This window comes from Rhamphochromis longiceps, linkage group LG19, assembly GCF_057381845.1.
Source record: "Rhamphochromis longiceps isolate RC_006_pf linkage group LG19, R_longiceps_female_GT1.1, whole genome shotgun sequence".
Lineage (NCBI taxonomy): Eukaryota > Metazoa > Chordata > Actinopteri > Cichliformes > Cichlidae > Rhamphochromis > Rhamphochromis longiceps.
Window position 1 is genome coordinate 30,365,548 of NC_140575.1, and position 22,269 is coordinate 30,387,816.

At 44.3% G+C, this 22,269-nt stretch overlaps 2 protein-coding genes across 2 annotated transcripts in view; one reads left to right on the plus strand and one right to left on the minus strand.

Annotated features, from left to right (window-relative positions):
- Nucleotides 1-4,408, plus strand: part of unc79 (unc-79 homolog, NALCN channel complex subunit) — a 35,509-nt gene extending 31,101 nt beyond the window's left edge. Inside the window, exons 43-51 of the mRNA XM_085391681.1 lie at nt 1,954-2,058; nt 2,164-2,241; nt 2,365-2,454; nt 2,554-2,729; nt 2,852-3,035; nt 3,144-3,347; nt 3,497-3,574; nt 3,677-3,718; nt 3,816-4,408. Of these exons, the coding sequence (XP_085247807.1) occupies nt 1,954-2,058; nt 2,164-2,241; nt 2,365-2,454; nt 2,554-2,729; nt 2,852-3,035; nt 3,144-3,347; nt 3,497-3,574; nt 3,677-3,718; nt 3,816-4,004 (1,146 nt within the window). The 3' untranslated portion in view covers nt 4,005-4,408. The remainder of the gene's footprint in view (nt 1-1,953; nt 2,059-2,163; nt 2,242-2,364; nt 2,455-2,553; nt 2,730-2,851; nt 3,036-3,143; nt 3,348-3,496; nt 3,575-3,676; nt 3,719-3,815) is intronic.
- Nucleotides 4,409-6,913: 2,505 nt separating this feature from the next.
- On the minus strand, nt 6,914-19,647 carry prima1 (proline rich membrane anchor 1). The gene is made up of 4 exons (XM_085392317.1): nt 18,701-19,647; nt 17,707-17,848; nt 15,197-15,329; nt 6,914-9,088 (listed from the first exon to the last, which is right to left on the minus strand). Exons 1-4 carry the CDS (start codon nt 18,980-18,982, stop codon nt 8,989-8,991), a joined length of 657 nt encoding a protein of 218 aa, XP_085248443.1. The 5' UTR covers nt 18,983-19,647; the 3' UTR covers nt 6,914-8,988.
- Nucleotides 19,648-22,269: the final 2,622 nt, after the last annotated feature.

The following is a 22,269-nucleotide window of genomic DNA, read 5'->3' on the forward strand; positions in this document are numbered from 1 at the left end:
TGTAGGCGGCCTCATCGTTGTCACTGATGAGGCCAATCACCGTGGTGTCATCTGCAAACTTAATGATGGTGTTGGAACCATCAGCAGGTCTGCAGTCGTGGGTGAAGAGGGAGTAGAGGAAAGGGCTCATCACACAGCCTTGTGGTACACCGGTGTTCATTGTGATGGTAGATGAGCAGCGGTTATCCAGCCGGACATGTTGGGGGCGGTTGGTCAGGAAGTCCAGTAACCATTTGCAGATGAGGGAACTGATACCCAGGTCTGTCAGTTTCCTGATGAGTTGTGAGGGGTGGATTGTATTGAATGCTGAACTGAAGTCTATAAACAGCATTCTGGCGTAGGTGTTGTTGTTGTCCAGGTGTGAGAGGACAGAGTGCAGTGCGATGGAGACCGCATCCTCTGTGCTCCTGTTCCGGCGGTATGCGAATTGGTGGGGGTCCAGGGTGGGGGGGAGACAGGATTTGAAGTGTGCTAGGACCAGTCGCTCTAAGCACTTAGTGATGATGGGGGTGAGTGCTACTGGGCGGTAATCATTGAGGCAAGATGGGTTGGAGTTTTTGGGTATCGGGACGATGGAGGTGGATTTGAAGCAGGCCGGTACCACAGCGTGGGCCAAGGACAGATTGAATATGTCTGTGAGCACTCCTGCAAGCTCCCCAGAACACGCTCTGAGAACACGCCCGGGGATGCCATCAGGGCCTGCAGCCTTGTGGACATTGATCCTGCTCAGCACCGCTCCCACATCGGTGGGGGAGAGAGTCATAGGTTGGTGGTCTGGCGTCATGTCTGCTTTGGTTGTGGTTGTGGGGTTCCCTCGCTCAAAACGAGCATAAAAGTTGTTGAGCTCGTTGAGGAAGGAGACATCAGAGGATGCGGGGGAGGGTTTGGTGGTCCTGTAGTCTGTGATGGTCTGGAGTCCTTGCCACATGCGTCGGGGGTTGGAGTTGGAGAAGTGTTCTTCTACCTTCTTTTTGTAATGGTGTTTGGCTTTTTTGATGCCCTTCTTTAGATTAGCCCTGGCTGTACTGTAGGCGTGTGCATCTCCTGACCTAAAGGCAGTGTTGCGGGCCTTCAGGAGGAGACGAACATCCCGGTTCATCCAAGGCTTCTGGTTGGGGTACATGGTGATCCGTTTCTGGGTGGTGACACTGTCTGTGGTTTTGGAGATGTAATCCAGTACAGATGAGGCGTACTGGTCCAGGTCTGTGTGGGTGAACATATTCCAGTCTGTGTTTTTAAATCTGTCCTGGAGCACTGCGTCTGTCCCCTCTGGCCACACTTTAATTGTCCTCACAGCAGGTTTCACACGTTGGATGAGTGGTGAATACCTAGGTGTGAGGAACAGGGAGAGATGGTCCGATTGTCCAATGTGGGGGAGGGGTGTGGCTTTGTAGGCTCCAGCCAGGTTGGAATACACATGGTCTAAAGTCTTGTCTCCTCTGGTGTGGCAGGAGACATGTTGGTGGAATCTGGGGAGGACTGTCTTTAAGTTGGTGTGGTTGAAGTCGCCAGCAACAATAAAAGCAGCCTCGGGGTGTTTATTCTGGTGTTTGTTAATAAGCAAACATGACTACAAAAAGAAAGCGAGAGACAAACTGGAAGTCAGAAGATGACAGTGTGGTTTGTAAACAGGCAGCTGGGCTTTGTGTGGAAGGGATGAACAAAGAGAGCAGCCTGTCCTCCGGGAGGGAGAAGGCTGCCTGACAGCCTCATCTGAGCTGCCTGGGACTCTGGGAGGAGAGATCTGGACTGGCCTAAATCTACTCCTCGGCTTTCACTATTCTCCGTCTCCCCGGCTTTCCTCCCTCCCCTCTCGCTGCCTGTCCTTCCCCCTCTATTCAAGCTACAGAGTTTATGCTCTCCTCGCAGCATGAGTAAGGCAGAGTGATAATAGAAAAAGGCAGTCTTGCTGCATCAGTACATTTACTACACTCTCTATCTTCTCGCATACAGGAGAGAGATAAGTTCTACATGTCCCGCATTGTGGTGTTAGAGCTCCTGCAGGCTCTCAAGTTCAAGTCTCCTCTGCCTGACACAAACTTGTTACTTCTGGTTCAGGTAAAAAAACAAAAATCTCTCTTATCCATCTCGGTTTACGAGAGCCAGAAAATCACAGCAATTCAATCTGACTGCAATTCTATAACTCCATGTGGATTTTGCCAGTTTGTTTGTGCAGATATCGGCACACGGCTAGCGGAATCCACCATCATCCAAAAGCACATGATCTCAACGCTGCCGGGGGTGAGACTTAAATCGTTGTGTGCTACACTGTCTTATTAAAATCAGGCTCATAAAACAGCAGGAAATATAGACAGGCTCCACTGTGATTCCTCCTAAAGGATAAACTGCTGTTTCTCTCTACAGTGCACGACGGCAGCAATGGAATGCATGCGGCAATATATAAGTGAGCTCTTGGACTTTATTGCAGATATGCACACACTAACCAAACTTAAAGTAAGTCTTCTGTGTGTGAGTTTACAATTTGGACATGTCTCATGTGGAGAGTTTTGTTTTTCATCCTTATCTTTTCTTCACTCCAAATCTGCTCTTCAGAGCCATATGAAGGCTTGTTGTCAGCCACTGCACGAGGACACCTTTGGGGGCAACCTGAAAGTGGGCTTGGCACAAGTCGCAGCCATGGAGATCAGCAAAGGCAATCACCGCGATAACAAAGCTGTTGTGCGTTATCTTCCCTGGCTTTATCATCCGCCATCCACCATGCAACAAGGGTAAAAATGATGAGACTAAGACTGACTGACTTAATAAGAAAAATGAATGGTGAAAGAAGAAATGCACACTGTGTTGTTAATTGATTTGTTGAACTCATTTTCATTTTTTTCTTTCTCTCTAGGCCAAAAGAATTCATTGAGTGCGTGTCCCACATTCGTCAGCTGTCCTGGCTTCTTTTGGGCTCCCTGACGCACTGTGCCCTGCACCAGGGCTCCACCTCCTGCATGCCCATCCCTCTCGACGCTGGCTCCCACATTGCAGACCATCTTATCGTCATCCTGATTGGCTTCCCAGAACAGTCGAAGGTCTGGCAGACACAAATCTCTTCAAATGATCACACTCAGATTTTTCCAGATGCGATTTGTGGCAACCACAATGGCCTTGTCAGTTTTGGTCTCGGTCCTTATCCTCAGACGTCGGTGCTGCACATGTGCTCCCTGTTCCACGCCTTCATGTTCGCCCAGCTGTGGACCATCTACTGCGAGCAGGCAGCCGCCGCTCCCTCCCTGCAGAACCAGAACCAGACAGAGTTTTCTTCCAGCGCCATCCTCACGGGCCTCGAGTTCTGGAGTCGGGTTACACCCAGCATCCTGCAGCTTATGGCCCACAATAAAGTTGTAAGTGCTGCGCGGTATCCTTTGCAAACATCCGTCTGAGACAGTCAGGACTGTCGCTGTGGAAGAATGGTGATTTTCTTCTTTTAATATTATGAGTAAACAGTAAATATGTTACATAAAATTAAGTCTATTTCATATTTGTCTCTCAGATGGTAGAGATGGTGTGTCTTCATGTCATTAGTTTAATGGAGGCCCTGCAGGAATGCAACTCAACCATCTTTGTCAAGGTTTGCTATAAGTCCAGTGTCCTTCCATGCAGACAGTGCTGTATATTCTCTCTGTAACATGCAGAATAATGCTTATTTATTCATCTCCATTTCTTTTTTCAGTTAATTCCTATGTGGCTACCCATGATTCAGTCAAATCTTAAGGTAAGTGGTTTTAAAAGGTGTTAATCATACAGATTAATGATAATTACTATTGATGATTTCAAACTGAAACACTATCATCTCTTCTTTTCGTCGTAAGCATCTGTCTGCAGGGCTGCAGTTGCGTCTTCAGGCCATCCAGAATAGGGTGAACCACCAGTGTCTGCAGGGCCAGATGTCCGGAGCCCCTCCGTTCGCCCTGCGCAAATGGCTGCAGTGCACCCAGTTCAAGATGGCTCAGGTGGAGATCCAGTCGTCTGAGGCTGCTTCACAGTTTTACCCCATGTGACCTGTTCTGTGGTCAGCTCTGCCTCACCTGGGTCCCTAGGCCTGCATGCATCTGCTCTGGCTGAAAGTGACTTTAAAAAAAAAAAAAAAAAGGACTCTTATATAAAGTGATGCTGTGTGGGATTCGTTTGAAATGAATCATTTTTCAGAACCTTTAGTATATGTACAGTAAATCTATGCTATTTTAAAGTACTAACACTGGAGTTGGACTGTATAGAAGAACTGTGTTCGGTGCCCAATCTGTTGCATTTAACAGAATTGAAGAGTCAGACGACTGTAGAGGATTTCCACAGACCCATGTTAGTAATAGCAAGGGCCTGAAACCAAATGCTTGTTTAATCATAGATATGTTCACTCTGACATTCATAACCTATCACTTTTTAAGTTGCTTGGTTGCAAGCCGAATAATAAAAGTACAAGTTTTTCTAAACATCGAGACGCTTTGACATTTCAAATGAATTGCTGAGCCTTTAAAAATTCAAATATGACATTTTCTGCCCTTTGATGTCCTGACTGATGGGGAAAATGCCCAGCTTACCATAATGTGGACGGCAGAGAGATAAAATCAGCTCTGCTGGTTACTCCTCTGAGCGAAAAAAAACCTCAGGTGTCTACGGGAAAACGACATGACATGCATTACCCAGCTCCCAGCTAAGATCCTTGTCAGGCTGTCAGTCATGCTGCCTTTTGCCATCACAGCTCAGATCGATCAGAGGCCAATCCGAGTTGCGGCAGCAGCTTTGTAACTCGATAACGTGGAGCCAGACATTGGAGGTAAACAAGACTATTTCGGTTTGCTCCCCCCTCACCCCCAAAGTGGAAAGACACCCCGCCTCCTCCTACTCCAGCCCTCCCTTCATTGGCAGCAGCGAAACAGATAGGCCCATGCATATACCAAGCAAACACAATTACCTTTGGCCTAATGTGGTTTGTTGTGATTAAGGATTTTTGTGAGGTCTAACTGTATTACCATGAAGCTCTTGTCTGAGAATAACAGATGACATGACAGCAGGCCCTGAAAACCGAACAGCACATTAATCTTTGTTTTGATCTTTTCTGCTGCAAGGATTTCATTATCAGGATTTAGCATGAATTAGATCTGCTGATATAGATGTATTCTGCGAGGAAAAATTAGCTTATCGGACCAAAATAAGTCACATTTGATCTGCGCATAAATTCTTTAAAATATTACTTTTTAGTCGCAGCTGGTATTGAAAGACCCATGTTGAGAGGTGTCTGCCAAATGAGTCACTAGTATAATGATATCACACAATGTGACTAATGAACACGCACTTACACACACGCGCGCACACTCCCCGGTGACCTCAAGCCAGCTGAATCAGGCTGCAGTGCCCCTTCTCATCAACCTCTAGCCATGGCTCATCAAAGAGGTCCTTTCCTGCTGCGCCTCTACGTGTGAGAGTGTGCATTAAAGTGATGTTAGCTACAGGTGTGTATGTGCGCATGTGTCCCTGCGTGTGTGCGTGCGTTTAATCAAGTCCCCCTTGCTCTGGGGTTGCATCTGTCAGCCACTGCCACCGTTGTGATCGTTTGAACTCGCAGCCCTTTCTGAAAGAACCTTTCTCATTAGCAGCAGCTTATGTAATCAGTGTCCCACAGGTATCCAGCACTTTCCCCACCCCTGCTTGCCGCCTGCCTGCCTGCCTCCTGCAGGACCATATGGGAGCGCTGACCTGATGAGTAGGCAGCTGGAGGTGCTGAGGGTAATTAACACTGACCAAAGGACTGGCGGGCAGAGAGGGTGTGAGTGGGTCCTCAAAGACTGTGAAGGTCAGCTTTAAAAAAAGGACTGTGCAAGCTCTCTCACACAACCAATGCACCAGCACAATGCATCACCAGGTGTGTGCGCTGGTGACATCTCGTGATTAAAGAGCAGAGGTATAGAAGCAGCAGATAAAACTCAGCAGCACACTGGTAAAAACAAATGTTTGAAAAAGATAAAATCAGTGTTCCAGCACCTTATTGCTGTAAGGAAAGCCTCGAAAAATTTGTTGAGACGGTGACAATTCCCAGTACCCCTGCCTAGTGCTGTCACTTTGGTTTTATTACAGTGAAATCCACAGCGCCCTGGCTGGACAATGCATGAATGTTTAAATTGCTCTGCGTGTCCATTTGCATTACCGTCAAGTGGCACATCCAAAGCAGGGAAGGCAGAGAACTCGATGGACCCTCATTCACATTATAATTCATCAACATTCCTCTTGAGTGCTCTTGTACATCAGCCTGTACAGCACAGGTTTAGGCTCCCTTGTTTGTTTCACATCACGGTCTGGTGTGCAAATTAAAACAGAAATAGGAACATGTCTGCGCGACCTAGTGTAAGAATGCAGGCTCTGTAAGAGGTGTTTTGAATCCATTACCCTCTTTTATCTTACTCTAAAAACCTCATTTTGTTATATCAACTCATGTTCTTGCTCTAGCTGCAGAAATCTTTTACACACACACCCACACGCACACACACAGACGTGATTTTTTAGTGACACTGTTATTGATCGAGCCCAGAGCTTGCACAATATGTGACCTAAAAGTTTTCTGGCTGGTGCCATTAAGCCCCACGGAGAGGAGTGCGCTTGGTAATCGCAGTTCATTAAAGATGCACTGTGTGAGACAGACTGAGAACATGTCCTCCGCTGTGGGGGGCCCAGGAGACAAGGCCAGCACGCCTCTGCCCAAAGACGCGAACGGCACAGCACAGCATAGAGCAGACAAGATGGGCACAGGCTAAATATAACAGTCTCACTTTTATCACCTTCACCACGTACGGGCCAGCTCGTCTGCCCACATATAACAGTGGTTTTATAACTGCACATGCATTTCTTTAAACACAACATACTGTGGGTCAGTTGTTATGTACAGTTTTATTTACAACTGAAAAACTCAGCAATGAAATCAACTTATGCACATTTCGTTATCTGTTTGGTATAATGCATAAATTGTGTATGCTCTATTGATTGCCATATATACATTAATGGCTTGCTCCATCAACATGACAACACTGACATAATTCTAAGTGGTAGCACATTTTTTAAACTTTTACTATGTATAAACATATGTTCTGTTACACTGTACATGAATTAACAGTCCAGAAGGCAGATATTTAAATATCAATATTTACATTCATGCATCCATCATTTCTCTCATATAGGTACATGGTGGGGTTTACTGTTAGCTAATACCTGTGCATTTTTAAATGCAAGTATGTGTTTTTTTTAAATCCCCCTCTATTTTCCACAGTTTAGCCAATATCTATACTTAACTGACAGCCACAGAGTACAGCCCACTCTCACTGAGTACACTCATCTGCATGCACGCTCACAGACAGACAGACACACACACTCATACACACGCACATGCATGCCCGCACAGACACACGCAGATTTAGTGTATTAAAGAAAAGAAAAGAAAAGAAAGCAGAGCAGCGTTGAGTGATGCTCCAGTTCAGCTCAGTTGTGTTTTTCCAGCGGGGATGAGAAGGATGCCTGTGACAGCACTGAGTCACACACATCCTTGATGAGGCCATCCTCTGTGCAACCTGATCTCTAGCTATTGGCTAAGTCTCCTGTCTCTCGCCAGTCACAAGGTCAGCTCTGGGCTCATGTCCCCTGTTTCTATAGTGATGGGCTAAGCCCTTCTTGACAGATAGAAAAATGAAGATTGTCACGTCCAGACAAAACACGCCGGAAGCCATCCAGCTGACCACGGGACATTGGACAACAAGATTTAACTGGACGACAGGGAGAGCAGGTTTAACTTGTAGAGGTGCTTGCACTGAGCGAACAAATCGGAAAGTCGGGACTGGCGTGTGATGCAGGACAGGAGTATTGTTCGGGTAACACACATTCACAAAGATCACATAGGACATAATGGAGGCCCCTGACTTTTTTAGCTGAAGTCTCAGGGAAACAGAAGAGGATATCAAACACCCAGAGACAAAACAACTGATACCAAAACTCTTTGCAGAGCAAGCATGTTTTCTGCATCAGTGTCTCAACAAACCGACAGCCGGCTTAAAGCATTGGTGCATCACAAATGAATTATATGATCTATAAATTATTCACTTAGAAAACAGAGCTCTCAAGAAATAAGATGAATTCGTCAAGATGTTCAAGATTTGAAAAGATGTGAGTAACTTACAAGACCGTTGTTTTTCCCTTTTAAGTAGAAAAATAAATTCAAAGATAGACAAGTAAATAAATAGAGGAAATAAATACACGGATGACTGAAATATATATATATTACATTGAGCCTTCTGTAGCCTGTTTTGGCATGGCGAAATAACCAGAATGTCCCATGTTGATGTTTCTGCTCCTCCTTTGTTTATATGGATTTCTTTAAATTGCATAGTCAGAGGAATCCACATCTCAGAGCCAGGACCGGCAGCAACATCGTGTTTCTCACAAAGCATCTGTCTCAAAAATGGAGGGGAAAAAAATGGACAGTGCGAGGGTTGGAATATAAAAAAATTTTGCATTCTCTGTAAAAACTGCATGCATGTTATTTGTTGTGTGTGATGGGCTGTCTTGTCTGGCTGCCCGTGGGACTGCAGGGCTGCTGTATTGTCTGTTGTTCCATTGCAGATGTCAACAGTGCGTGAGGTCTGGATCTGCAGCAGACTGGCAGACAGTCCCTCTCCAGCCGGCAGCCAACCAGCCTGTCAGCAACACTTGCTGTTACTAAGAGCATAATGTTCAGCTTGCTGTGCCACTTTCGACACCGTGGGGGGTTGTGGATCTTTCTCTGTGTCCTTTCTGTCTTGATTTTTTTCCCCCCGTCGATCTTTTTAGCTTTTCTCGAGGTGAATGGTGTCTTCAGTCCGGGCAACGTGCCAGGCAAAGAGGGGAGTTTTACCAATCTGAAAACCTGGGGTGAAACCCACTCGCATTCATTCAAGGTGAGAGGGAACTGTTGTAGTCAGGATAAGGTGAGCGACAATGGTGATGTCACTTCATGTTTACCAGGACAGTCTATACCACAGTGTTGTTTGTACCCATGGCCTTCTTGTTACGGATGCTCATGGCATACTCCCCACGACTTGTCCCGTTCTCTTCTTTTCGGAGTGGTTTCCTGTGAATAGACATTTTTACAAAGTGAGGATGAATTCCTTGATCAAAAAAACAAAGCAAAATGGCACTACATTCATCCATAGCTAAAGGCCATGCCATTAAACAGAGTTTGTGGACTGCTGACCTACAGACTGATTTGATTTCTGAAGCTGCTCTGGGTGGATATGCTGCTCTCAGCAATCCCTTCTAATAAGCTCAGTGTTTAAAGGTCAATTTTGCAAGGAGACAGAAGGAAAAGATACATTGCAGCACATGGCATAAGGCAATTACCTACTATGACTGGGAGATGCAATCTTCTCTTCTAAGTAATGAGTATGTGTAGCTGTCAAAACAACTTGGGAATGACATCGATACACAACCTCCTGGGAAATTCCTTCTTAAAAACCAGTTGCGCTGTAATGCTCGATCTTTGCTCTAGTGCAAAAGAAAACAGCAGCACATGATCCCCTTGCTGCTACTGGTCTGTGAAGAGCAGGATCATTCAATATAGCTCTTTTCATGCGCTCCTTGATGCCTTTGTGGTTATTATATTTGTCCAGTGTACTGTGGCTTCCCCCTCAGCTGCCCTCCCCTGCCCGGGTTTATGTAACTCAGAGACAGATCTGAATACAGTTAGTACAGTCATTGTCCCACTCAACACTGTACAGTGCCTTCACTAGCACTGAGAACCCTTGAGCTACATCTAAGCTCAATATCTCCCCTCCTCTCCTCTCCTGGCCCCTGAAAGCCCGGGCTGGCCGGCACAACTTCAACAAACATTCAGTCCGGTCCAGCACAAATCTTTTTCCTTTCTCGGGCATCGTGCCGGGAAGGAATCGTGCAGACAGGGAGTCCTTGCAGGGTGAAATGAGCTCATACATGACATAATGCAATCCAATACAAAAGCTCTGCAAGAAGAAAGCACTCAGTGTGACTTGTGAGGATTAGCTTCTTGTTGAGAACTGAAGAGGGTACTTTTAAAAGGACTATGGAACATTTTAAAAACAACAATGTGTGAAAGTTGAACTCATGAATAATAAAACACACCGTTGCTTAAGACTGATGGCATTGTGTATTGGAAATTACGGAGATATGGTTTTAATGGTGTTATCATATCCAGAGACTTAAAACGCAACCAGTAATGAATCCAGACCTCTGACAAGATCTCATTAAAAAGTTAACATTACTTGGAGGTCTAATACACCTGATAGCATTTCTTTCCCTCCGTGCACAGGATTTTGCTGAATCATTATCACACCAAGTCTTTCAATATGCCTTAAGGATATTTTTCTGTAATACTAGCAATATTTATACGATTCTTTCTTGGTGAGGTGTCAGTATGAAAAATGATCTGCCAGGGTTTTTTTTTTTTTTTTTTTTGCACCACTCAATATTTATAATTCTTGTGCTGTCATCTCAGTCTGTCAGCTGTCTCTTTGGGATGCTCCCACGCACTTTGACCGATCACATTTTTGCCACACCTGTTAAACAACCGTCTTGCCGCTGTCAGATTTTGAAAAATGCTCCCGTCTCGGCTGTTTTTCAGCTGTCACTTCAGCGCAGAGCTTAACCTCGACCCATCTGCCTCCCGTGCTCGCCGGCATTAGCCATAAAATCCTGCTCGGCTTGACTCCGTCCAGTTTTTACACAAGTTACTCTGATCTGCAAAGTCAGTATCAGGATCTTTAAACATTTTAAAGGGTTTCCATTCAAAGAAACAAAAACTACAATAGGGTGTAAATATGAAAGTCTTTGAGAATCCCCCACCTCACATTTTTAACTACTCTAACAGGGTGGCTTTATCATACTGTGTCTCTTCCACTAGTTTAAAATTTGTGAGTTCACAACATGTATTTTATAGAGAACTTTTAATATAGTGCCATCATTGAGTCAGACTAACTTAGGTTCATTATTATGAGGGTGTGTGTGTTAATAAGAAGAAGGGAGGGAGATTTTACTGACTTTTAACGGAGCTTTTATACCTGAAAAGTGATTGGGAATTTCTGTGTAGATACTTTGGAGGGCCATGCAGAAGCTGATCAACATTATGTGCGAACATTATACTTTCCAGAAAAAAAACTTTTAAACAAAACACAACAGTATGACTAAGACTTCCTGTGGGACTCCAGTGTCACCTGGGAGGGGTCATTTGGGTGAACACAACTGGGACACATGCTGGCCATGTAGAGCAGATGCTGCTTGCTGTGTCCCTGTGAGACCAGGGGAAAGCCTGAGAAAAGAAACTGTCCAGCCCCGGGGTGGAAACACTCTGATGTGGGGAGGGGGCGGTGGTCCCCACTGCTGCAGGGAAGGGATTTGGGATATACCAGTTTTACAGGTCTGTATTAATCTATTAATCACTGCTGTCGCCTGAGGGAGAATGTACAAAAACAGCAACAGTTACTCACACAAAACAATATGCTAGACACAATTATATCTGTCCCACAGGGAGGATGGAGGAGGAATCTCCCAAAGTCCAGCCAACATAGACTCTATAACAACATTAGCCTCAAACATTTCTGGAGTCCAGTTACAGAAAACTATGATAAGAGTTAAACAGACCTGTGGGTGTTGGGACAAAGTAAGATTTTTCCCTTTGGTTCCTACAGCAACAGATGAAACTACATAAACAAAGGGTGATATGGATGTTGCTGTAAGACATGACAAAACAAAAAGATAAACCAGCTTTGACGACGGTGCAATAAAACAATGTCCACACTTATCCACGGACGTTGCCACATTTTTATGTAGGAATATCTGATGGTATTCCTATTCTTACTTCTGTAGCAGACTGATAGTTTTATATCATACTTTTTTTTAATAAGTCAGTGACTGTGGCTGGGATGTCCACAGTATCATTTGGAAAAACACTGAACACAAATTTATGATGAACAGTTTTCATTCATTTCATTTACGTGAGTTTGTGTGCGTGTGTGTGTGTGCTCTTCCTGGAAGCTCTGTTCTTACCTGTTTAATATACGAGCCTGTTTCAGCTTAGACCTCAAACCTTTATGTGAAAGCAACTCCTCCTTCACGTTAAATATCGACAGTAGTAACGGGAACTGAGTCTCCAGCAGTGCCCTCCTTGGAGGAGGGCCATCGCGTGAGTAGCATGCTCATGTTTTAAAGTTTCACTATGACTTCATCCACCAGGATCGGACTCCAGAGGTGGAGACTGGACTGTGATGTTCTGAGAAACTACAGGGAAAATCTGAACCTTCTACACTCACATTGTAGCTTTTAGCTACATCAACACAATGTTCTCTCACCACCTGCCTTGCTTCGTCCTCTTCCCCAAAATGCAATTGAAGTTGAAAGGCTCCACACAGTGGAGGAGATCCAGAACGCATTGCAGATGCATATGTGCAAGTGGACGGAACAGGAGCCATTTAAAATTAGCACTGGAAGTAGTCCAGAGCAGAGATGGCTCTAAAGCGGACTGCTGCTATGATTTTAATCAGTGACGTGTTTTGCTTTTTATGGGTGGAATCACAGAGCTTTTTTAATGTCCCTCATTATATTTGGTGCAGCCAGTTAAATTTAAGATAAAAAGGAGTTTTATTCTAAGTCACAACTGAATTGTGTTGAAAACGGATGAAAAAGCAATTAACAGAAGTCTGGCATGTCTCGATGATTCCACATGAGATTTAGCAAGTAAGAGAACAAGACAGGATCTCTGTGCTCTTCGACACCGGTGAGCTACAGATTCCTGGAAGCCGCTTCGGCCCTGTTTATTTTTCTCAGGATGTAATCTCCGCACTGACTGACCATGTCGCTTTGGGCCACCACACAGGGCAGAGCACTGGGGCCTCAAGCCGACCTCTGCCCGGGCCTTCAATAATAGATGCCATGCTGTTGACACGTGGCAGGTGGCAACACAACACTTCACAGGTTAGATGAATATTTCATATCAAAGCTGTGCAATCACAGCGCACATTGCTGTTTGAAGTTTGGGGAATGCATGATGGTGAAATTAGGACATGCGTTGGGCTGTTTACAATTACTCCAGCCATCTGGAAATTAGAGTAACATGGTATGGTTCAAAGCAAACGCATTACAAAACAGACTGTAAAAGTCTGTCACCGGTTTTGATGGTGCCGGTTTAGCGATTTCGAAAATAAAACAAAGGGAGATTAATGATGTGTGAGCAAATATTGTAGCATTTTCCGTTTCGGTTTTTTGAGTATTTTGGATGTTCTGTGTTACCCTTGAAAAGGACCAGCTGGGATGCATTATCTGTCTTTGAACAAGCCTCCCTGAGCGGTAAGTGATTGGGAAAAGCATCTAGCTTCATTAGTCAGTTGGTCTGAGTTTTATTTGTTTTGGCGCCTTGGATGGCTGACAGCCTGGACTGCAGTATCATCTCTTTTGCTTTGGATGGTACAGCAACACTGAAAAGCAGCGTGTGCCTGAATCCTCCTCTCTGTGCTTGCACACCAGCCTCTCTGGTGCTGTGGACTCTGAATAGGATTGTGTGGAAGTGTTCTTTTTTTTCTCCTTTTCAGTCCCGCTTGCTTCTGACAGATGACTGGCAAGCAAAGATTACAAAAAATAACAAAAGGCCAGGAGGGCTGGGACCTGCAGTGCTCGCTCTTCCACTGTCTGTAATGCTTGGGCCTTGGCCCTCATCCAGCTGATTTTCATTGGGAAAGCCCGGAGCACTGAGCTGGGAGGGCTATATATAACCGGGCTGTGTTTTTCTCACTGACAAACCCTTTTTCACACTGTTATTGACTGAGATGCTGAATTACTGCCTTCGCTCGCTTTGGTAGACAACACTTTATCTGTCCTTTTTGGCTGTGTTGTTTCCTCTCCTTTCCCCTCTGGAATGATGGATGATTAGAGAATCCAAGACAAATGCTAAAGCAGTCACATCTTTCCCTGGACCGCTCTGCTACTGGCTTTGACTAATGAATGTCTAATGAGCCTAGTCTGGACCTGTGTATATTCCCTTCTCATTCTGAGTAGAGGGCAGCTTGGCGTGGCACAAAGTATGCAGTCTAGAGCCCACAGAGCTTCAGGACATGACCTGCTTGCATGTATAAAAGATGTGGCCTGCGACTGAATGACTGCGCAAATTAATTCATAAATAATGACTTGTGTTTGGGGCTAGAGCCCATATTGCAACAACACTTTCCTACCACTGCTGCATTAAAAAAGGTGCCCCTTGGCTACACAGGGGGCTGGAGAATTGCCATAATGAATTCCTGAGCCAACCGCCCATTAATTCCGCTGCCTGACTTTGCCTATTTGTTGTTTAAAGAAAGGCGAAATAGAGTTCTGCTGAAGAAAGCCATATCTGGCATGCAGGCTTAATATAGTCCCATAAATATAAGAAGGTAGGATACCAGATCTTTTTAAATACATATGCATAAAACATAGAAGTAGCTTCTTGATTTAATGCCTAATTCTGCACACATGGCATTCTCACGTGGTTAGTTGTGGACTGTGAAACACGCCAAGATGATGAATGAGTGCGTGTAAAGATATTGTGTGTTTGTGGATGGGTGCATGCAAGTATCCTTTACAAACCTGGCACGATTCAGATGTGACTATTTTTGAAATATCTGTGAACATTAAGGGAACGTCGGAGTGCACGTGTGATACCGTGCTGCCTGAACGGCATCAAGAGAATTGGGTCTGGTTGTGCCGCAGAGTAAAACCTCACACAGACTTTTTTTTTCAAATAAGCCAAATGTGGAAAATGCTGCAACAGCAGTGTGTTGGGATTCCTTTGCTTGGCTCTTGCTTTCACATTTATGAATCCAGCTGCCATTCTAGGATGCTTCAGACTTTTATGGGAATCAAAATCAATAGAGCATTGTTATGTCATTTTGCACTTCAGCAAATTAATTCAGCATATAGGATATTTCTGCTTGACTCAATGTAGTGGATATTTACAACCCACCTAACCTCTGACCTCAGTATGACCTAGGGGGGCAATGGCATAACTCTAACAAAAAGGCAGGACACTTATTAGAGTACCCCACATGTCTATTTACCCGCCTGTCTCAATCTGTGACTGACTTCTACTTAAGTTAGTCCTCATTTTAAAATAATTTGGAAATATGCGAGGTTTTAATTACAATGTTAAACAAACAGAATTAAACATGTTAGGGTGGCTTCTTACCTCTTGATAGCTTTGTAGCAGATGATGATAGCTGAGAGGAGGAAGATAAGTGAGGCACAGCCCACTGTTCCGAGAACTACGATGTCCATCTCCATCCACCACGGCCTCCACAATTGCACCTTGGGCTTTTCCACTTAGAAACAGAGTGAAAGGGGCAGCAAGGAGAGAGAGGTGTAGATACAGAAGAAGACAATAAACACAATACATTAAAAAAGGTAAGCGCATTATGAAAAATGCATTAATTATATTTACACTTAAGCCACAATGCTGACTTGTGTTTTGCATTTTGATCCTTAGTAAGTGGCTTAACTTTTAAACAACACAATAGTGAAAGAGAAACAAGACGATTTCTCTCCTCTGCTCTTTTTGTGCTGGGATGCATTCGTGTCCTCACCCGTTCTTTAGGTCTTAGGTGCAACGTTCAAAGATATCCAACCCGACACCATGAATCATTTAAGGTCCTGTCAGCCTTCCCTACACCAGCACTCTTGTCCACACCAATTACTGTTGCAGGAACCTCCTGCTCTTTCCACATTAGAGTCGTGGAGTAAGATCACTCACCAGGAATGTTGTATAACATTGTGTGCATCAGCATCTTCGTATCTGTATTGCAGAACTTCTCTCGCCTCGTTTTGCAGCATCCTGTGCTCTCCCACCGTCTTTAAATCAGGTTTGTCATGAGCATATCTACCTATCATTCAAGGAGAAAATACCCTGTTTGCTACATAAAATAACAAGCTCCTCCTGCATGTAGAGGATTTTAGTTATGAATGAGACGAATGGGCTTACACCATAGCAACAAATACTCCTGAGTAATGCTGAAGACTATTTTTCCAACACAGCCCATTTCTACAGAGCAAATAAAAAGGTATGGCTCTCCCTGGTACAGCACACCACATCATAAGTCACTGTGAATTTAAAAGCCCCTCTCAGCCAAACTTCCATTTTAATCCTTCGTTTTGTCAACGGCTGTAGGATTTAATTCAGTCAGTGGTAAGGATCTACTTTATTGTGATAGAGCACAGTCCTATCAAGGGACCTCAGATACCATTTTTAGCACGCAGACACTTCTTTAACTGTGCCAATTTTTCCTCAGTTTTATTAGACTTTTATCTGATAGATGTGGTCCCGGCCATTGTCCCAGTTTTCATGTTAGCTGTGCATATTCATTGGATTTTAAAGACGACAGTTTAAAGCACATTTTCAGCTCAAAGTGCTCTGCAAATTGGGCTGCTGAATGAATATTTAGATAATTATGCATGAAAAATGTGATGACAAAAAAAAACTCCCTTTGAATCAAATATTAATAGTGTCTCCACCCACTGCAAACATATGTGTGCAAAGATAAAAAGAAATGAAGATTGATCCGCTTATCTTATTAACATGACATTTTGCTGTTTTTTTATTTGGTTGTTGTTGGAGGGATCAGATCTTGTGGAGGCAGCACTCAGAGGTCTGAGCTTGTATTGGCCGAAGGCCCACCTTCACTTGCAGTCAGATGGTTGTGGCAGGATTCATGCAGTGACCTTGACAACAATCACAGAAGAGTCTATAACTCTCGATTTGTAGGTAACTCACATGGTGAGTCAGGGGGAAAAGGAGGTCCATTTGCATTGACCAGACAGGAAAAGAACACATTGAAGCTGATTGATTAAAGTCCTTCCACTGCTTCGTGATTAAGTATCCCCCCTCCTTGTAATACGAAGGGCTCAGGATGAGTGATTCTAAAGAATCACAGTAATAGCTGCATCATCAGCAAAACACCTGTCCCATATTTCAGCACTGTTCATTATGGTGCCTGAGATGAAATACAAATCATATCAACTTTCAGCAAGCAGGCCTGTTAAATATGTTTGCCTTTTGCTCAATAGATTTAGCACCTCAGAGTGAGACGAAAGAGGAAGGTGAAGGGGAGCGCTGCCACAACAGGCGCTGGAGCGACACAGATATCCAAGCTTGTTGTGTATGAGCACTAACACGCACGCACACTTATTGCCGCCAGCTCGACTTCAAAACAAAGCTGGAACTACTGGGCTGGATCATTAGCCCCTTATCTCTAACAAATTATAGCTAATTTAATTAACTCATCTGTCTTTTAATCAGGGGTTCTCCAGGGGGAAACCCTACCACTGAACCACTGAGCTTGGCAGCCCAGCAGGCATAGATTTCACAGGCAGCCGGGTACTCCCCAGGGTCAGACCCAGTATATATTAGTCTTGTGTTCAGCTGTCAACATCCTGCTGGCTCTAACACACGCACAAACACAAGAGTGCAAAATTACACCCGTGCACGAGCACTCACACGTTAATCTCAACTGGTTGATGGTGCATTTTCCCCGTGTACATAAATGGAAACACTTCACGTCAAAACAGTTTCTTCAGACTAGCCACTTGCCCGACACCTGCGCCTGGCTAGGAACAAGATCCAACTGTGGGCTGAGAGCAAACAGACTGAGACGGACTTGAAGGGAGACAGCTGTGAAAGGTTGGAGGGTGAGCTGGAAGCCTTACCTGTGGTGCCCAGTAGCCGCGGGGGCGGCGGTGGAGGCGGCGGCGGTGGAAGTGGAGGGTATCTTCTACAGTGGCATGCCAGCTGGCACTGTTCACTAACTTTCTCCGCCACAGTCCGTGAGCATGACCTCTGGAGCTCTCCCTTATGGTGAGAGAAAAAAGAGACAGAGGGAGAGAAAGAGAGATTGAAAGGACTGAGGCTGTGTCCCTTAGTGCATTACTCAGAAGTACCATCAGCACAACACTGTGCAGCACAAATGGAGATGCTTGAATACTCAGCAGCCTCTTAGTTTGCAGCACTGTGGATATCCTCTCAGCATTCCTTTCATATCGCAGCTCCAGTGTTGTTGTCACTGGGGCTACTGTGTATGTAGTACATGTAAAATAGTATCACATATATGGCTGCAGCCCGCTCCCTGTAAGAAACCACCCACCAACAGAGTGGGCAGCAGGCTGCCCCGAGGAGTGTGCGTGGGTGGACTTGGAAACTCAAGCAGATCACATTACACATGAACCCTGGCAACACTGCGTGCGCGTGAACAACTGCTCACCACTATCTGTAGGCAGCAGCATGGGGCAGAGGTTAGAATACTCATCACTAACATATGCCTGCTGCAGGGATCCTGGTGGGATAACTGAATGTTGTTATCATATAAACACAGTTGGTTACTCCGTGTTCCCACAACAAAAAAGCAGAGTGCCTCTGTGTGTACCTGGGCATAGCTGCATTTCTTATGACCTCCTGCAAACTCACTACACACACCTGCCTGCCAGCATTCCCTCAACACAGGTGTGCTCTGGAGCGGTGATCCCACCAAGTGTAAGCTGGTATTATATGGCAATGCATCTTAAAGAGCACACAAGTTACTTGGAAAAGGTTATTAGCTCCACAGCTCTTATCCATAGTCCATCAGTAAATGAAACTCAAGTTACATCAGTGTAACCTCTTCTCATGCGTAAATTGTCAAGTGGCGCGCCTGAACGTGATCCTTACCTGGCACGAGAGTAACAACAGTGAGAGAAGGCAATGACCGAAGAAAAAAGGCCAAAAACTTAAAGTAAATGGCATTAGATCTTGGCACAGCATTCCTCTTGCGCTGTTCTCGAAGATACTAGGCAGCGTTTCCAACAAATGAATGCAGTATACATAGGCTTGAACTGTTTGGGAAATAACCATCCACCCTATCCAGTTCAGCGGCGATATCTGTGACAGGCGTCTCCAGAAATAGTTTATGCCACAATCATTTTCCTCTTGAAATCCCGTTGTCGATAGCATAGGACAGGCGAGCCGGTGGAATGAGTGGCAAATCTCGATAATTCACATCTCGAAAGTAGTTTTTTGCTTTCTGGCACTCAGATAGCGACCTGAATCACGCCGCTACTCCGTGCAATGTGAGGGCGGTAGATGCCCGTACCTTACATCCCTCCTCGGCTGCAAGCATGAGCGCAAATGGACCACTCAAGCCATCGAAGTTGAAGGAAAAAACGAACCGAGAGAGATCCTCGGGAATATCGAGTAGTAGGATTCCTTGCAATGGCATCACACATCCCCTCTCAACTTATCTAAGCTGAGCACTGTATGGGCGAGTCCGGAGGGCAGAGCCGAGGGTTAAAGTGATGCATCCTCCTCTGTGCCAAAATACGGCGGGCTGTTTTATACGGGAGCATCACCACCGCGCACTTGATGCAGCGCTCACATCAGCTCATCCTGACAACGTGTGCTCAAACAAATTCGCCTTCCGCTTCTTAAAAAGTCCCCCCAAAAATCAAAGAGGGAAGGGCATGTGGTTGTGAAGGCGTCGGTAATGTCAGCTGGGCTTTGTTTGTTTTGCTTTGTTTGCTTGTTTATGTCTGTGTTTGATTTTTTTCCTTTTTTTTTTTTTTAATAATAATAATAATGGCCCAGGCAGAAAGTATAGCCCACAATGCGTGGAGGCGAGTCTGTAAAGATGACGCGTACTAGAGCAAATTAAAGTCAAGTGGAAAGCTAGGGAGAGAGAGTGCAAGACGCCTACCGACTGAAAACACTGCCATGCCCGTGTTTGATGTGCTGTGTGCCTGCGAGAACACTCTCTGGTCCAGTGTCCCAAAGTAGGCTGAGATAAACAATACTGATGTAACCTGGCATTTACTGCTAATGCTCGACAACCCGGTCAATTATAACAGTTTCAAAAATACGAATGGGCTTATTGTAAAACATTAGTTTCTTCTTGTTATTATTGCTGTCATCACAACACCTTTGACCCACACTGATGTCGTTTATAAGAAGTGATGCTGCGGGGCAGAGTGCAGAGAATCAGACTATGCAGTGGGTAGTTTTTAAGAGCTCAGTTGCATAATATTGTTGGTGGTCTTCACTAGGGACAGTTATGAAATTACCTCAGAGCCCTCAGTCGGTACTAGAAAGCCAACGTGACATTCACTTGTTGTAACAGCTGATTGAAGGTAAGGAATAAAATCCAGAGTGTTCTTGGTGTCACTAGGGAGCCAGAGCTAATACATTTTTTAACCACATTAAATGATTTATTGATCAGCTGGTTCTCTAGTGCTGATGCATTACCTACTTGATCAGAGTTTCAGAGCTGGAAGATGATGTAATGACTGTAGCCTGGTCAAACCTCTCACCCCTCAGGATTTTCAGCTGTTTAAAGGAGGTCTGTCTCACATTTTAAAGACCTCATTATGTGACAAACCATTTTGTAGTACTTGAATAATCCCCACACATCTTCTTGCAATCTCAAGAGATCTTTGCAACTCTTTAAAAATCACCTCTGAAGCCCCTGTCTTGCTAAGAGCTCGCTAAGAACATGTTTGAACCTGATGTGTCAATTTTGCAGGACACTTTCTTTGCTCGTGCAGTGCACAAACCTGCCTCCCAGCCTGTGAGTGATTTTCATAGCTAATTCATGTTTCATAAATCTCCAATCTACCGTGGCGCCCATGTGACTTGTCTTTTGCTTGGGAGAACTGCCTGCAGTTTAAAATAACAGAAGTGACAGCCAATTGTGTCAAAGCCTGTTCATACCAAATAACATCTAAGCCGAGTATTTAAACAACTTTGGATTAAGATCAGTGGATTCAGCATCTAGCCTTAAAGCCTTGTTGTTGCAGCCGAGCATTTATCACATGTCGTGCCTACGAAAAAAGCTCTTCACGGGCAATAAAGAAGTGAGCTCATGCAAAGGGCCGTGAATTACTTTTAGAGTGGAAAATCCATAGCTGCTGTCAGGCTGTATTTGAAAATGCAGTGCAGTGCAGAGATTTTTCAGAGTTTTTGGAGGATAAAACCAGCCTGTATTTGGCATATGGTCTGCCTAGCAGTTCAGTCCATCCATCTCCCCTACAGTCTGTCCCAATATTGATTATCTGACAAGAGAAAAGCACTACATCCTCCTGTTTCCTTCCTGCTACCTCACCTCATTCCAACAAGCAGCAATTTGCCACAACATACATCATAGGCCTTTAAAACTCAGATAAGAAAACCTCTATGTAATTACTGTGGTCTTTCAGTCTTATCATCCTGCCAAGATACTTAATCTGCCTCTCTGTATTAAACAAAGAGCACCCCCAACATAATGTTTTTATCAGAACAAGAAAAAATAAGAAGACAAAAATCACAAGCCCTCTGTCATTGAAGGAAAACGTTTATATCAAATAAGCTTAAACGGGTTTTATTTGTATTATTCGTAGTTTTCTTGTATTACTTGTCCTTGTGTTATATCAGTGTGCAGGTATAACGTTAGATGTGTGCTGTATTCATGCTGGGCTGCATCATAGTAAAGGTAGATTGCCATCTAGTGGAAAAACCTGGCAACACATGACTTTAAACAGAGGTTATGTTGCTTATTGACACATTATTATTGGAGCTGGTGGAGATATTAAGCTTAGGTTTGTTATTTAAATTAGCCTGTACTGTGATAAAACAACTCCAATACCACTGGAATGATGTTTAAGATAAATAAATTCTGAGGAATATCAGAATACAGTTGATGACTTATTGGACAGTATTTTTCAGTGTACTACTTATTTTACATCTGCGCGTGGCTTTTTCCTAACTCTTTAGTAAGGGAAAATAGATACATCTTAAAAAAGAAAAAGCTTCTAGTTTTCTAGACACACACATGGACATGAATGACCGTATCTACTGGTACTTCTACATTTAGCTGTAGCTCCTATTCCCTGTTAAAGAAAAATATAATCTTTATGATTTTGCAAATTCTGCTGTGTTCTATGGGTACAGTTTTATTTTTAATTTCCCCGTCTCTGTGCCTGATCTTTGCTTTGTGCTGCTTTTACACTTTTTTCTCCCTTGCAGATCAAACAGTGTCATCTTATTGTAGTTATTTTTGAGCAAAGGCAAGAGGTAAGATACTTACCATAAGTTTCACTAATGGATGTGGGATGGGCAGCTTCCACAATGGAGGTAGCAAGATTACAGACGTATTAGAGCTCTGGGCTTCTTCTTATTGGGTTTAGGCAAAAATGGCAAAGATGATGATGGCTCTGTAGTTTGTTACAGAGGCACATAACACGTCTTGGCTGCAGGTTTTTTTCTGGGTTTGT

Excerpts from the sequence above, each read along its gene's own strand:
- prima1 (XM_085392317.1), bottom strand. The coding sequence starts at position 18,982 with ATGCTATCGACAACGGGATTTCAAGAGGAAAATGATTGTGGCATAAAC. Across the intron at positions 17,849-18,700 it reads TGTTGTTACTCTCGTGCCAG|GGAGAGCTCCAGAGGTCATG; the intron begins GTAAGGATCACG and ends TCTCACCATAAG. Across the intron at positions 9,089-15,196 it reads TGCTACAAAGCTATCAAGAG|GAAACCACTCCGAAAAGAAG; the intron begins GTAAGAAGCCAC and ends GTCTATTCACAG.